The 16962-nt window shown below is 39.0% G+C and overlaps 1 protein-coding gene across 4 annotated transcripts in view; it reads right to left on the bottom strand.

Annotated features, from left to right (window-relative positions):
• Positions 1-16962, bottom strand: part of vps13b (vacuolar protein sorting 13 homolog B) — a 293943-nt gene that overhangs the window by 263588 nt on the left and 13393 nt on the right. For all 4 annotated transcript variants that reach the window (XM_026293824.1, XM_026293825.1, XM_026293822.1 and 1 more), the window contains exons 4-7: positions 11758-11875; positions 6152-6319; positions 5564-5745; positions 3985-4159 (exon numbers count right to left, since the gene is read on the bottom strand). In XM_026293824.1, the coding sequence (XP_026149609.1) occupies positions 3985-4159; positions 5564-5745; positions 6152-6319; positions 11758-11875 (643 nt within the window). The remainder of the gene's footprint in view (positions 1-3984; positions 4160-5563; positions 5746-6151; positions 6320-11757; positions 11876-16962) is intronic.

The raw sequence follows: 16962 nt of genomic DNA, 5'->3' as shown, positions 1-16962 counted from the left end.
ATTAATCCAAGAAGTAGGTGAAAATTCCCAGGCAATGATGTTGGCTGGCCAAGATGCATGCTGCTGTGGAATAGAGTTCTATGACCAGAAAATAAATAACAACCGGCACTGATCTCTCACAATGAGAGCAAAGCCTGACTGGATCTTTTTCATGGTTAATTAACTTATCAGCATGGTACCACATAAGTATGCTTGTTCATGAGGAGAGCTCAGAAAAAAATATGTAAATAGGATGTGTCAGAGTTGAGTCAACATTGGTTTCCATAAGTCCCAAAGTCCCAGTGTCAGTGTATAAATGAGTGAACACTTGAGTGACACTGAGACTGAGCGAAAGGAAGAGTGAGAGAAAGTAGTGCCCTCACAGGCCAGTAGATGTCCCTCCATGTTTATAGAGGGAGAGGTGACCTGGTTACCTGACCATTGAGCAAAGGCTACTCTGCTCGTAATCTTATGCATCTGCTGAGTATGCGTTCATGTTTGGGTATACGTGCATACATGCACATGCTCATGCTAAGCATGACAGATAATCAGTCTCTTACGTAGGTGCAAAAATACATAAGTATAATGCAGTCACACAAGATGCTACGCTGTCACAATTAAACCTAACACACACAGATTGCTTTTACTTTTTGTTACAGGTTATGTCTATTCACCACTTCCTCAAAGGTAAAATAGTACATCCACGCAGAAACACTTTGTTGAGCAAGCCTACAGTGCAGACTTTGATACAAAGAGAATGCGACACATAATAACATGTGGGTCACATATTGTTTCATTTTAACACTACCAGCTTCACATTAACATCAAAATGTTTCAAAATCGATTTGAGCAGTCGTGGCAGGAAAATAAAAAGTAACGCTCAGCAAAGAAAAACCCTGTTTCATCCATTTCCATAGACTTCTAAAATTCAATGGCCTCCATATCTTGACACCAATATTAAAAAGTGAAAAGTTGATTTGAAAAAGGCCCTGTCACGTTACTGGGATAGCATAAGGAAGCCACATGAGGTTTATAACCAAATGATGGGGTGACGTGTTTGATGGTCCATTACATTTGATAAGCCTCTGAGGACAGTGGTTAAGCTTTCCTACAAACCAAACAAACACTTGGTACTAAACACACTACAATTGATTAAATTCAGTTTTTTCTCTCAATCTACACTCAGTGTCCCATAACGACAACGTGAAAACAAAATTGTAGGAATGTCTGTAATGTGTGTCATACCCAAAAAGGATGGAGGGTGTAACTGCTGCCAAAGGTGCTTTAACTAAATACAGAGTAAAAAGTCTGAATACTTACGAAAATGTGATATTGAAGTTTCACCTTTTTAATAAATTAAACATTTCTAAAATTCTGTTTTCACTTTGTCATTATATGGTAATGAGAAAAGATAAATAAATTTAAATAATTATAGTGTCAGGCAGCAACATAAAAGTGAAGAGGGTCTCAATACTTTATGAATGCACTGTAGGTCATCAATATATTTAAGAACTATTCTAGTGTTTCACAGACAGTAAGAAAACTAGTTACCTAATCCTGAGCAAAAGGTTGCTTTGGTTAGTGACACACAAGTATCCTGTACCATTTACCAGGAATCATGGCTATTTGGAATCATTTCATTAATGAGATACTGGACGTTACTTAGCCTCATTGTTTGTTTATGTGCCCCTGATTCACTGGTCACAAGTTGTTTTGAATGTTTTTTTCCACTTTGTTCATTAACATAAAAAGTAATATTCCCTTTAAAGTGTTCTAGAAAGAAGCACTTTCATTGAAAAGTCAGGGCTTATTAATGCAGAGCGGCTCCAGATCCATAGTGAATCCATTACTTTCAGCACAATTTCTTGTCAACACACTTTGTAAAGATGACAATCCATTCATTCCAACCAGATGAGTCACAAAAGCAAGCTCACAAGTGTTAAAAAAAAAAAAAACACAAAACAAAACATACACAGGGCAATGTGTGCATGAATCATATGACAATGACTTTCTTTCAAACTACAACCCAATAAAAATAAATGCGCATGTAAGCCAAGACAATCAAAGTCACTGTAAATGTCAAAATATATGAATACTGTTGTACTCAGAATTTACCAATGGGAAAGATTTTCTGTAGTGGTTAAGAAAGATACAATATTTTCTTATTATTTCGTTAAACATGTCACTGAGTCCTTTAAGTACATAGATTCCAACATATCCAACAACCAGAAACTGAACACAGCAATTAATGCTAGAATCAGTAAAGCATCCACTATGATATCCAGCTGGCCAAGAGAACATTGGGAAACAGGCAATGGACCTTAAACATAAAGATGTAGGTACACCAAGTCTGTGTTGTCAACACCCTCCTCTTTGGAAGAGAAATATGAACATATCTGGGGGCTACTTTAAGTTGAATGTCTTTCACCTGAGATTCCTAATACTGGGTTTCAAATAGGATAACATGATCATCAATACGGAGATCCTTCCTCAAGCAAAGTCCATCACCATCTTCGCTATACTTATTAAGAGATGACTACAGTTGCTAGGACACACATTTCGATTAATTTACAGGAGACTTAACCCTAACCATAACTTTAACCCTATCACTCACCCTAACCTTAACCTAACCCTAACCTTTCACTAACCTTACAATAAGTTATCACCATAAAATTCAGTGATTTATAGGTTGGTCCCCACGGGGAAAGTGGAGTCCCCACAATGTGAGTGTGTAAACAGGTTTTGGTTCCCACAATGTAAGTGATACCACGCACATACGCATAGACTTTCACTCCCTTTAAGTTTCTTCACTCTGTTGTTGTTGCTCAAATTACAAGAGCTGGTCCCCTCTTATTTATTTTTGTGAGGGGATAATGCTCATTTATTCTCAGTGGTTCCACAAAGCAGTAGCATGACATTGTTCTTGCATCTGGTATGTGACACTGAACTGGAAGCTATGCCAACTTGCAAAAAACATTCTAGGGTGTAAGCAAATGGGCGGTGTTGTGCTGGGCTGCTTGATTTCCCTTTGCCCACCACATCCCATTCACCACAATTATCTTTTACCGCTACAGAGGCTGACGTGGTCCAGGGGACCTGGGACTTGATGCTGTTCTATTTGGCTAGGAAGAGGATGAGCAGCCACAGAGAGATGAAATCAGCATTTTGCGCAGCTTCTGGATACAGGGAGTGAGAGTGTGATTTCCTATGATGCTACAATCAGAAAGACACAGGTGTGTGTTTGATTCATCCTTTCTTCTCTTCATCTTCCTCTCTCTTGCCTCTATACACATGGAGAGAATCAGGGCTGACAACAACGTGTCTGTGTTGAGTTATATGCTCTGTCTATTGTTTGTGGAAAAAGCTGGAGGAGTGCACACCATGGTCAAAGTGACGTTAAATGTCCCGTTTCAGAACAGCAGCAGCATATGGACAGACGTAGTTCTCGAACAGAACAAGGCAACGTGCAGAGTATCATGAGCTAAGATCACAGTCAGAGAGAACTTTATTCACTGTCTGATGACTCATTAACCACTTCAGAGTTCTTCTGGTCTCAACATAAATATTGCTTTCACTGTAAGAACTCAATATATCATTTCCAAATTTTTATGGAACAGAAATGGGTGTAGAAAAAAAAAAAAAAAAAGAAAGACTATCAGTGAAAATCAGTTATTTTTCTAGGCATGTCCCTGTTCTGTACATATTGATAGCTAAAGCAGTACAGTTACAGCACAGCAGCTTCAGCCTTAGGAAGCCTCTCATTCACTGTTTTGCAGTTGAACACGTAAATAAATCTCAAAAATGACAGTCTAGGTATTACTAATATACTTTAATATTCTAGTGCTGGTTATTAAGTGTCAAATTCTACTGTAGGCAGGTTTACAGAAACTCTGATAAGCTGAAAAGAGTCAAAACAACCCAACGCAGTTTTTCGAAAGAAAATAAAGAAAGACAAAGGAATCAAAGGTCAGAGACAGTCTGCCCTTCCTAAACAACCTCACTCACCTGGTAAACTCACTCCAGCCTCCCTGACATGACCAGAGCCCTCTTCTCCCTCGCCCTCTTTATGTCCTCCAATTTCCCCATAGTACAGGGCAATAATCAGCTGTAAAATGCGGATAAACATTGGTAGCTGCTGATCAGTAATGGACAACTTCAGGCTCTCAACCATGGTCTGGATCTTAGAAAACACAGGAAAGAAAAGCATAAGAGATTTTTTTAAATTTCATTAGTTAAATTATATATTTAGATGTGAAATGACCTACAGGCCCAACCATTTCTAGTGGGGTCTCACACACTGTAAATAGGAATGTTTAATAAAAACCGGTAGAGCTGCCTAAAACCCTGAAAAACTGACAACTGTGCCCCGCTGGCTAATGCAGTGTTGCAATTTTTGTGTCTGTTCTAGTTATTTGACAACCTACAGCGACACACAAATTTACTGTCTGAAAACTGCAAATATACATTACAGAGTAAAAATAAGGAGGAAGATACATCCTGTAACAGACAGCAAGATTAGGAGCGAAGATATTACTTCTAAATGGTGATAAATGAACTGAAATGATTCATATTAATGAACTGGTACATTTACAGTAATCATCTACACAGCTACAAAACATTTCATTTAGACACAACAGTTTGTATTCTCCATGGTATTCTCCATGTAACAATTTCTAAATACTGAAAAACATTCCTGTGTGATCCTGTTAGTAAACCATATCTAACTTACTGTATTGTACCGTACTGTTACTGTATGTAATGACAATGAGCCAGCTGTATGTTAATTCAGCATGTGATAAAAATATGTTCAACATAAAAACAGATATAAAATAAATTCACCATGATAAGGCTATTCAGATGAGAATATACTAAAACAAAACCCACAGATAGTCACAGCCAATTCTGGGCTAAAAACCTACAAAGTGAAAAAAAAAATCACTTTGAAGAATGACTATGACTGCCTAGGATGTTTATCTAGCCAGATAAGTACATTTCTAAGCAAAAACTGCTTTTATTTCAAAATTTAGTTAAATTGCCATTGCAGTTCAAAGGCTTCAACTATGATAACAAGATAGTTGTCTAAACTGGGTGACTGGTTGTTAAACAAACTTTGACTAAACTGATCAAGGTGAGAATTATCTGATTCTTCTCCAGGGGAGCTTTTCAAACCTACCATAGCAAAACATTGCCATTTTTTAGACATAGAGGCTAAAATTCACTATGATGCTGATAAAGGTCAAATCTCTCCAGAGAGTACTTTAGTCCAAACAAAATACTGATGGCACTATAGTGGTAAGTCATACCATTAGTAACATTATTTTGTGTTTTTGAAAAGAAACTAAAATCTTGCCAAAAGAAACAGCTGTCGTTCATACATATTCAGAATGTCACTGAATTAACCAATGGACTAAAATTAGTCATTGTCCTGTTATTGATTTGAGACTAGCTAACATAACAATATAACTGTAAGTTGCAATGATGCTTTTAAACATTTCTATCACTGACATATGTGACAGTTTGGACAGTAGAAATTTGACATTAAATCAACACATATAAACATTTATAAAGATTTGAAGCTGCTCACTTTGATTACAGACGGGATCTTGGAATTGATGTTGTCATAGGTAAAATGGAGGCGTGTTCTGAAGGAGCATTTGTACAGCAGTGGATCCTGGTAAAACTCGATCTTGCCACTAGCATTCCGCTTGTCCAAGCAAACAGTACAGTCTGCAAAGTTGATCACTTTCCGCAGGACCAGCTCCGGAGCTGCACAGACAAAAAAAACTAAATAAATACAGATCATTTTGCACCTAACATATAACAGGCTGACTCACAGACTAACATAAAACAAATATGTGGACAAACTGAGAAGTACTATTATACACAAACGTATGCAGTCATACAGACACTAAGACAGACCAGGTTCTGTAATGTAGGAAGTAAGGGGAGATGACTCTCAGCAGGCACCACAGGTGTGCCCGTAATGTGAAATTTTACATTGTGACAGAGTTCTATGCAATGGGAGCGAGGACATTTTGGTAAAGTTAGGCATTTAAAGGCATTAGTCAGCTCTAAAATATGTCTGACTAATATATCAAATATCAATATATAAAATATATCAAACAATTCGTGTAGTACACAGATCAGATTTTTGTCAGCAGCTATTGCTCACCGGTGATGTCCATGAAGGCCCTCTCCCACATATCATCCACAGTGTAGCACTCTGCTGAGGTAATGTTGACCGACAGCACGATGTCATCTTCCACATACTTCAGGATCAGGTTGTTCACCACAATATTCACGTTGTTCACTACACGTCTGATCAGACTCTGCACGTAACCTACAAAAACATAAACATATGTGAGGCATATAAAATTTAACAACTCCACACAAAAGATAAACACACACCCAGTGAACACCCAGAGACATGTACACAAGAAGACCAGTATCTATCAGGGAGCATTTACAGCGTCTTACCCTAAATTAAAGATTAAAAGCCAGAGCTGCATTCTCTCAAAGTCTAGGCTCAATACCATTGACCCCTGCATCCTCACGGGTTTATAAATAAGAGGAGGTCCTAACATGTTATTTATTGGCAAAGACTATCCCTTGTACATCTACAATCAAGAAGGTCAATGTCCATGAGAAAACATTTTTACTTCTCACCCTGCCAGAGAAGAACTACAAATCCTGGGAGATCTTATGAATCCCTAATGGGCTTTCCTCTTCTCTCAGATGGAAAGTCCTGTTTAACCCAAAAAAACTCTGCACGTTTCCTCAAAAATATACTTCCCAAGACTGTTAAACTACTGAGAAGTCTGCGCCTCATACACAAGCTTCACAGCATAAGCACTCACTTACATGACCATGCATATGCATTCACACATAGAAAATACAAAACATACATACAAGATAGAGACATTGGGGGCAAAGCGAAAACAAATGAATCTGCATTCATTTTGTATTGTAATACCTGGACAAGTAATATCATCACTTCTATAATGTACCACTTTATGGTAGATGAATAAAATGAGAATATGGGACACTGACATTTTGATTTATTTAACTGTAAATTTGCAAATATAATAATACTTATCTGGAAGCTCTTCCAGTCCACAATACATTTATTTTTATTTATCTTCATAGGTACATTATAGCTTGTTTTGTCTCTTTTTGTTTAAATTAATTTTTATAACTACAAAGCACAGTTTCTGTTCTCTGCTCATCCATCACTGTTTGGTTTTGTTCCGCAACAAAACACCACAAGAACAGAAAAAGACACAGACAGTTCAGGGTGCAGAAAGAATAATCAGTGCCAACCTGCCGTCCATTGTACTATACATCTCATGGGTTAAGAGGAGGGCAGAAAAGTTGTATGCAGAGCCCTCAAACCATTTGAACTCCTCCCCACTGGACTGTACACCAAAACAACCAGACACAAGGACAGTTGCTGTCCCTGTGCCATCACTCAGATGAACACCGAATTATGTTGGTCTGGACAGCAAAAACTCAAACAGTGCAAAAACTGCAAAATTATAAATACACAATACTCTTCTGAAAGCTCTTACTCTACACAATACTTCACACTTATTTCACATTTGTTATTTTTGACTGCAAGGTACATTGAGAACCACTGTATGGCAGTCAAATTCATGGTGTGTCTAACATGCCTGGACAATAAAGCCAATTCTGATAAATAGTTTTTATAGTGAGTTTAAAAGGTGGGGAGCTGGTGGCTTTTGTGGTGAAGAGGCAGAGAGATGTAGTAACCAAGGGCAAGCCAAAGAAGAGAAGAAAAAAAAAAAAACTGTTCAATAGATTGGGTTTCAGTAGAGTTGAGGGAGCCATCCTGCAATGCTACTACTACCTCCAAATAGCCACAGTGACACCTAGAAACAGAAGCTTCACAGGAAAAACATACATGGTAAGGTCATTACTCAGCAAAGTAAGAAAGAACTTAAAATATTACAGACAGGGGAGTTTCTACCATAAAATATGAAAATCCACAGTAATAAATTCTCCTAACCACAGGAGCAATGACATTATTCATTCCTCCCATGTACATTTACTACAAGCTAAAACATATAAACCTTGCATGTGTTTTCCTTATTTTCCAAACTAAATGTTTGTCTTCCTCTATCTACATGCCTGACCCAGGGAATAACAAAACCAATAATTAGGGCAGAAGTAAATGGTGCTATTGATGAAAATATTTATATATGAATTGGTAGACTGTACTTGTACATATACCTGCATTAGCATAATCCAATTGACAAGATTCTTATGAATCTGCTGCCTGACCAAACTGGCTGTAAGAAAGGACAACTCAAGTCATAAATGCAAAGTGTGTTCATGATATTTCTGTATGGCACTTACATGTGCATGTCTAAATTTGAGTGGGTACCTGACTGCTTTCTTGCATGCATGAATTGTGTGTGCGTGTGTGTGTGTGTGTGTGTGTGTGTGTACACCTTTAGTTCTGAGGTCAGTCAGAAAGCTGCTGTCACACCTGCAGCCTGGACAGTCAAACCAGCATTTTACCCCCTGCAATTTTCTTCTCTGCATCTAATTGTCAGAGTTTCTTTCTTTCTCTCATGCACTCTCTTACACTTGTTATACCTCTAGTTGCCTTGTACCAAGTCCAGGGCCTTAGTCCCTCTCTCTGCAAGTGATCACACTGCTCTGAACTTCTGTAAACAATTGACACAGCCAGCACCTGTGCTGCGGCCCACAGAGAGAGAGCCCACTTAAAACTGTTCAACCATAAAATGACTGGAAAAACCAGCTCCTTTATGTGATCTCAGAACAGGCCAAGTACTCTCTACTGAATACAGGAAAGAAACACTAGACTGTCCATGCTCACCATATTTCTCACAGACACACAGTTTCAAGAGATGTGACACACACACACACACACACACACACACACACACACACACACACACACACACACACACACACACACACACACACACACACACACACACACACAGCAACATTCAATACATTTACTCAGAAAATGGGGCCCACATCCCAGGAGTTTCTGTTAAGTGTATTGGGAAAATTGGGAAAAAAAAAAAAAAAATTGTTTTCAAACTACTTATACAAATGAATATGATGCTTTGAAACTGCAGCTCTTGATTACAATTTTGATTCCAACAGGTGGCAAGCTAAAAACACTCAAAGCAAAACCTGCCAATTGCAAATATCTTTCTAGAAAAACAAACACAGTCCCAACAATGTGAACAGGGTCACATCTCTTGAAACTGAGAAATGCAATTCCCACAAACAGTGGCCGCTGGTCTCTTACAAGCAGCAGTAAATATAATCACTCACAGAAGAGCCCAAGGTGGAAACACTTGGTCTTTGGTCTGTGGGGCTACCAATCCATAGCATGTGAATTAACATTACTATTTTCTACCGCAGGGAGACCAGAGAGGATAAATTCATTCAGCATGTGAGAGCTTAGGGCCAAATGACTGCATAACTGCTGGTGACTGCTTTTTACCATCAGCCATGCTTTGTTTTGCTTGCATTGAATGGGAGGTGGCCAGACACAAAACAGTGGTTTGTCAATGTAAATGCTGACAAAAAAGCAAGACTGCCTGCTGCCTTGAGATGGTCTCACTGCTAACACAGGTTAGCACAGCTTCCTTAAGACTTACTGTAAACATTTATATACACTGTCACTCTCATACCACCCAATCATTGTATATAACAGCCTTTTGAAACAGAGACACTTAAGTGCAACTAACTTCAAATTTCAGGAATCATGCAAGCGGTGTCAAAAAACAAAGAGAGACCAGACAAAGGCTGTCACAATCACTGAATTTGACAGAAGACATGCCCAGAGCAAGCAAAGGAACAAAAACAGATTGGTTTTAATAAAGCTGATAGCAGGTCAATAAAAATCCCATCTGTAGGATGTCTTTGGCAGACCACTTTAGTGGTAGTATCAAAACAATGTGGTAGTCAGTGGGGGAAGCCTTTCAGCTATCTCCAGACCTTTCCAGTGGATATGTGAATTTCATCCATATACAGTATGGGTAACATTACAAGCTCAAGCAGACAAGATGCACGCAAGTAATACCTACTCCGCCTACTACATTCATTTGGAAGACGCTTTTGTCCACAGTGTCTTACAGTAAGTGCGTTCAAACCACAAAGAACCAAGAGCTAGATATCAAACTGGGAGAATATCCCTTTAAACAAATACATAAACAAATTTTGACTTACATGCTTAGATATCACAAGATGATAACATCTTTACCCATACCAGTGGACTATAACATATCTAAATACGATACGCATGAGACTAATCAAATGTCTACAAAATTGCCTGCTGTGAAATACTGTACTGTGTCATCACTTTTAAAAGCCATCCTTTAACTACATTAAAGACTTCTGACAGGTTTGTTTTGTATCTTATTCTTAGGTAAACATTCTCCATCTAAGTCCTCATCTACCTTTTAACCTCTAACTTTTAATTAGAGAGGCTGGGATTACAGTAATCATCTGCTTGCTCATTGTTAATAAGGTGCCACAACCTCTGACCCCAGATTTGTCTATACAGCCTGTAATAGGTTGATAGAAGACCTTCTTTCAGGTCGACTGCAGGAACAGTATGAGATGTGCACAGAAATTAACACAAACACACTAAAAACATGCACATAAAGTTACACATAGACACACACCTGGGAGATCTGTTGCAGGCATGCCCAAAGGGAGAAGCTGGGGTGTGAGGCACCCTGCTTTAACAGCTGGTGAGAGATATTATCTCATAATGTCAGGCCTGGAAATGGATCCTCCCCAGATACAACCAGCCAAGAGTATAGGTTTATATATTCATGCATACTAGTACTTTGGGAATGAGCCTTATGGTTGGGTGTTAAGACTGATCTGACTCTGAAAGCTCAATCCCCAACCTCTCTCCTTTCTTTGTCTTCATTTTTTTTTTCCTCTATCTAAGCCACATACTTTTTTCCCATTTTTTCTCACATTTGCTAGATAATATACAGTGTTTGCCAATAGAACTGCATTCATTTTGCTACATAAATCATGTTTTGCTACATTATTTGTCTAAGTTATTTACCTTTTATAAAGTGTTCATTGAGCATTTCAGTAAGTTTCTAGAAGTACCTTTCTACACTAGTACATACAAGTAAGATTTAAATTGTCTGTGCCAGCATAGGTGAACAAAATTTACTATCTCACATAAGGTCTGTGAGTGTTTGTTTTTGTAAAAGACAGTTACAAATTGATTGGGGAAAAAAGGTCATGAATACTTTAAAAGGCCATAATGCCCAATCAAACACAACCCTTTTTTGTGACGTGCTATAAAGTACTGTTGTAAGAAAGGCATGGAATCTGTGGCCCTGTAGGAGGCATGTGGTCAAGTGGCTTTGTTGATAAGAGCCATCACTATGCGATTTATCACAGACGCATCCCCCACACTCTCTCTAGCTGATTTACACTAGTGAAAAATGCAGTGATTACACAGCTCATCCCAAAAATAATATTCCAGATATTAGGTTTTAATTGCATTTACATCTGACACTGACCTCTGCAGACATTGAGCCACTGAATCAATCCAATTATTTTGTCTATTTAGCTTTTTTAAGAGGCTAGAAAACAAGATTTCTGAGTGGTGTAAACAGGTCTTCATCCTGGTCTCACTCTGTGGCCCTGTCCTCCCCCTCAGATTTGGAGTCTGCCCTGGTGGTCATTCTCTGAGCAGGGAGGTAGAACAGCCTCACTGGCCCCAGGGCCATCACTCACCTGGGGGCAGGTCCGGGTCACTGGGGGCAGCATGTTGGAGGCGGCGGGGCTTTGCCACAGCCTTGGAGCTGTCTGAGACACTGCGGCTGGTGGAGCTAGATCCACTCTCATGGTCATCCTGGTGAAAAAACAAACAACACATCTGAGGATAGGTAGTGAAGTTCTTAACAGAGCTTTGCAGAACTGGTGCATGTTAGTTTATTCAAGGATTTAGTTATTACAAGATAAAAGTAATATTTTATTTAAGCATAGTCCACAACAGAAGCATAATATCCAAACAAAGTGTGGAGGTCCTTGTGGCTCCAAGTTAACTTTCGGGTCAACATAATGCTCTGATTAATTAAATTTCTTTGTATCCACCAGGTTATCTTGGGTATGTTAAACAGGTTGTAATCAGAGTAACTGCAATGAATCATTGCCCTCAGTCTAAATATTATTCACATGTACATAACGTAATCTACATACATGCAAAACAGAGGGGACATTTGTCTGAGAGATTGAAAACGAGCTTTCAGGGTCAAACTATCAAGCCCAGTACTTGCTCTGCATGGTTATATGTGCAAAGAGGGAGGCGTAATCAGGGAGGCATCTACTATATACCACTATTTCAGAGTCCCCCATCACAACATTCCTACTAACCTTCATCCAATCTCTATCTAGCAACCTTCTCAATGAGATCTACAAATAAACTCTGGTCCTTGGATGAAAAAGGTGAAGGTCTCTCCTCCACAACAGAACATGTCAGCCATACTCAGAGACCTACGACCAGCCCAGGAATCCAACAACAAGATCTGTGTGTATATGAATGACAATTCAATTAACTTCTTCAGAGATGACCCTGAAGAAAAACAAAATGAGCAAGGATTCAGGATAAAAAGGTTATTTTATTGGTTCCGCTAGTTCAACAGGTCAGGGAGAGTGACTCAGCCAAGTGAATGTCCTGTGCCATAAGGTACAGTTTAGTGACATAGGGAGAAACAGTGAACAGATAAGGAGATTGTGGTTGAAGGACTGACTTCCAAGGACTTTTACTAACTCTACAGCTCTGATAAAAATGATTTTAATTTCATAAATGCATAAAAAACAGAGTTCCCATGTTGCTTGCATTGATGATATTTCAATATTTTTTAGCAATATGTTTAAATACTCTCCTAAAAGCTAAACCAGAAAACCATAGCTCTCATATCTGATGTCATCAAGTGACAAATCCTGGAGAAGCTCCATTCAAAATAAAGATTTTATTTCTACTAGCAGATTGTTACCTTCTCTAGAGAATTGTGGCCTTGGTGTTTCCCAGTTTTAGCAGAGACTTATTAACTTGTTTCCAAGATTTAAGAGGAACTTGCATGTTCAACTTTTGATTCAGTGGTTCATAATGTAAACACCAAAGCTGTGAAAACCAAATATATTTGGATACTCCATGAAAACACTTCACTTATACACACTCAAACAAGCAGACGAAAACCCACTGCCGCACTTTAGGTCAATCCTGTGTTATACACACTCTATATATACATACCCCACCCAAGTAAGACATATTCCCTGTTTCTGACACTATTTAATGACAATTAACCCTGTTCTCTCTCTGTGGTTGAGTACAGTAATGAAGATTAGGTTCTAAACATACTTTCCATAATTTGAGTTGTGAACACACTGACAGGAAAGCAAGTATCCCCCTGTGCGGTAAAGTAAACATGCAACTGCCAAAAGAGACGAAAGGCTCTGGCAGAAATATTTATGTTTTACTTCTGTAAGAGCCTTTGTGGTAGAGCTACACTATGCAAGCCGTTTTTCCCCATCATGGAAAGTGGTAAAGAGAAACTTTTCAAGAATAGGGCCACAAGAAGATGTAAATTTGTTGCTCATTATTCACAGCTCGTTTGTTCATTTCTCCCCAATTCAAAAGTTGCAGCTACAATATTTAGAGGTGTTACATTTATATATATAAAAAAAAAAGCTGACTGTTATAGGAGGTAAATATATAATGACACATGCTATTTTAGAACATCATGGTTAGAAACCATCTCTTTTCCCCATAAACACTAATATCTAAAGGAATGCCTAGCCCTGCAGGCCACGAGAACAATGACTTTAACAAAAATGAGCTACCACTGAAGGACAAGTACTGTCAAATTTGGAAGTAGCACAATTAAGTGTTCAATGTCACTCTGAGCAGAAAAAAAAAATTCCCCTAAGGGAAAAAAAATGCCTTTTCAGAAAGAAGCCCTGGGACAAATGAAGCCGGCCTCAGCTGCTGCTGGGTAAAATGATCCTTCCAGTGCCACAGCAGAGCAGAGAGGAGGGAGGGAGTGATGGTGGAACAGAGGAGGAGGGAAAAACAGAGGGACCCGGAAGAGGGGGCCTTGCATCTCCTGGAGGCATATCAGCTCAGCTGCTGACCAAAGATGACAGTAGCATGACACAAGAAGAAATATGTGGAAAGAATAACAAAGTGAGAGAAAGCCAGACCAAGAGTAATTCGGAGACAATCTGGAGAATGAGAGTGATCGGTGATAATAAGACCAGAAGAGAAGCATAAAAAAGGAGCAGGTCCAGGCAGTGTGAGTGACAGGCAAGGGGGACCCCCTACTCAGAGGGTAAGTGGGCACCCATGGAGGGTTAGGGCACCGGAAAGCCAGACCTGACCTTTGTCCCCCTGCAGACGTCTGGCTCAGTCAGCAACCAGGAGGCAGTGTGTAGAGCTGATCTGGAGGGTCAACCCTCATCTGAGCCACTCAACACATTAGCTGCACCCCACTATCACCTCAAGCTATTAGAAACAGCAGCTCTACAGATACAGTGACACTTTCCTAATACAAACAAAATTGTTATAATACACAGCAATCAGTAAACTTAAATAGGACAGAAATCTGAACAGCATAAGGTGAGGTCAGGACATAATAGCTGAATTTACTGAATTGATTTTTGTAACCCAGTGTGAACTTTAGGCACACACTGTTTAAACAGAAGTTTAATATACAAAATAATTCCAGTCCATTTTTACCCCCCCACACTTCACACCTGGAAGAAAACAGTATAATTATCCTGCTGCAGGTTCTTGCAATTATAGACATTCTTTTTCACATTGGTTAGCCAAAAAACTAAACAAATTTGCCAAAATTAGTTTTCATTGTGCAATGCACATTTCTGAAAAATAAAATGACCATTTTGTTGACAACGTACTGAACAATTTCTCAATTTCAGTCAAACATAAAAGGAAAAAAATGTTGGCAACGATTGGTAGCCAACTACTGTGCCTGTGCAACTGCCTGATCTTCGTAACCAAAACATTTTTAAAACTGGTCAATTTCACACAGTTTCAACAGATTTATGGGACCATGCAGAAGACCATCACTGGATAAACACACTTTGTTATTGTTGTTTTTCCTCCACAGGTTGCTGGCAAACTCATGCTGACATCAAAGCAGCAGGCCTGGAGATTGGAGGCCAGGCAGTGAAGGGTGAACGCCTATGGAGTGAGAAAATAAATGAAGGAAACCCAATAGCTCCTTATCTCTGACAGCCCTCCCTCCTCCAAATCACTCATATACACATAGAAACACAGACATAGACACACACTAGGTTTCACAAATACAGCCCTGTCCCTCATGTCAGGGCCCACAGAGCAGCATCTCTAGGGAGGATCTAGCAATCAGACCTACTCCCTCTTTCTTTAAACACACTCAAGGACATCACAATGTGCCATATAACTTACTTCAAACCTAATATAAACGCTCTTTATTCTTTATTACTGGCTGCCAGACAAAGGTAGGAGACCCCACTGGACATGATGGGTTTCAAATCATTTTCCAATACTGAAAACACTCACAGCTAATGTGATACAAACTCGCCACAGTAGGGAGACCGCACACTACGCACTAACAGTTCCACTGTTCTCACTGCTACCAGTTATCCCCTCTCCTTCTTGTGTTCTTGCTCAATAACTTGTTCTTTCACCTATCCTAAATCTCTCCTCCTTGTTATCCTATTCATTTTGCTTTATTTGCATTGTTTTTTCTACAATCAATTACCTATGTTATACAATTTCTTCTGGCCGATTATCATCGTCTTCACACCTGTGCTCTTTCTACACCTTCTCATCCCATCCATAACCCACTAGTCTGAAACTTGTTTTCACAGTGATGACCCTGTTTCTCATTAGAATGGTTTCCAGCTGGCCCCAAAAGGAATGACACATGAAAAGTGGATCACTGTTTCAAACATACAGTCACAGTTTGGGATGGTTCCAGCAATGTCAAATGGTATGCAGCCACCTCTTTTACACTTAAACTGCTCGACCTATTGATGACGACCCCACTGGAATGTAAGCTGAAGAGAACAGAGCTCATCACAGCTGACTCAAATTACCTTTTCGTTAACGTTCCTTGGCTTCAAATACATCCATCAGCTCAACTAAAAATTTGCTGCTAATGGGTTTTTAATGAAACTGTAACAAATGCAGAAACCCATTACACCATGATTAAAGACAGGGGTTTCATTTTCTCCTCAATTGGAGGTACACTAGAGGGCTGCTGCCAGCAAGAGCAGAACAGAACTTCACACACACTCCCTGACATATTAGCACAAATTGTTAATGTAACCAATTTTGCCCTAGAGTATGTATAGACTTATCTAGATAGCGTCACACAACACGACATACATTACTAAAGACGAATACTTGCGTACAAAACAACATACAAATACAAGTTTAAAGACCAATACTCTGAAAACACGGTTGAGTCGTGCAGCTGGAATCCGTGGCAGATTGGAGGGATTAGAGCTGAAATGAACCCAGATGAATATCATATCAAGTGACATTCTGAATAATTATCTCAATGAAAACAGCTCATTACAAAAATGTGGTCTATCCCTCTCTCTACTCAAGTAATTAAATCCACAACTGGGAAAGAAAATTCCCATTTACAATGGGTGTACTGCACTTATGAAATATTGCAGTCCTGAAACACACATAATGTATTACATTATTTAGACTGAGCTGATGTACTCCTGTGTTTTTTTCTTGGCAAAATAAAGTGCAAGACCAATGTAAGAGAGCAGTCCTGAAAAAGCTCTGCTTACAAAGTAGTAACCAATAAGAAAGATCTAAATTCATGACTTTGGAATGTGAACTCTGTCTATTAATCTAAGTGCACATGGTATAATGCAACTAAAATGTCAGGTCACACATGCATAATAAAGTTTATA

Source organism: Mastacembelus armatus, chromosome 16, assembly GCF_900324485.2.
Source record: "Mastacembelus armatus chromosome 16, fMasArm1.2, whole genome shotgun sequence".
NCBI lineage: Eukaryota > Metazoa > Chordata > Actinopteri > Synbranchiformes > Mastacembelidae > Mastacembelus > Mastacembelus armatus.
Note: the sequence above shows the minus strand (reverse complement) of the source record. Positions and strands in the feature narration are given on the sequence as shown.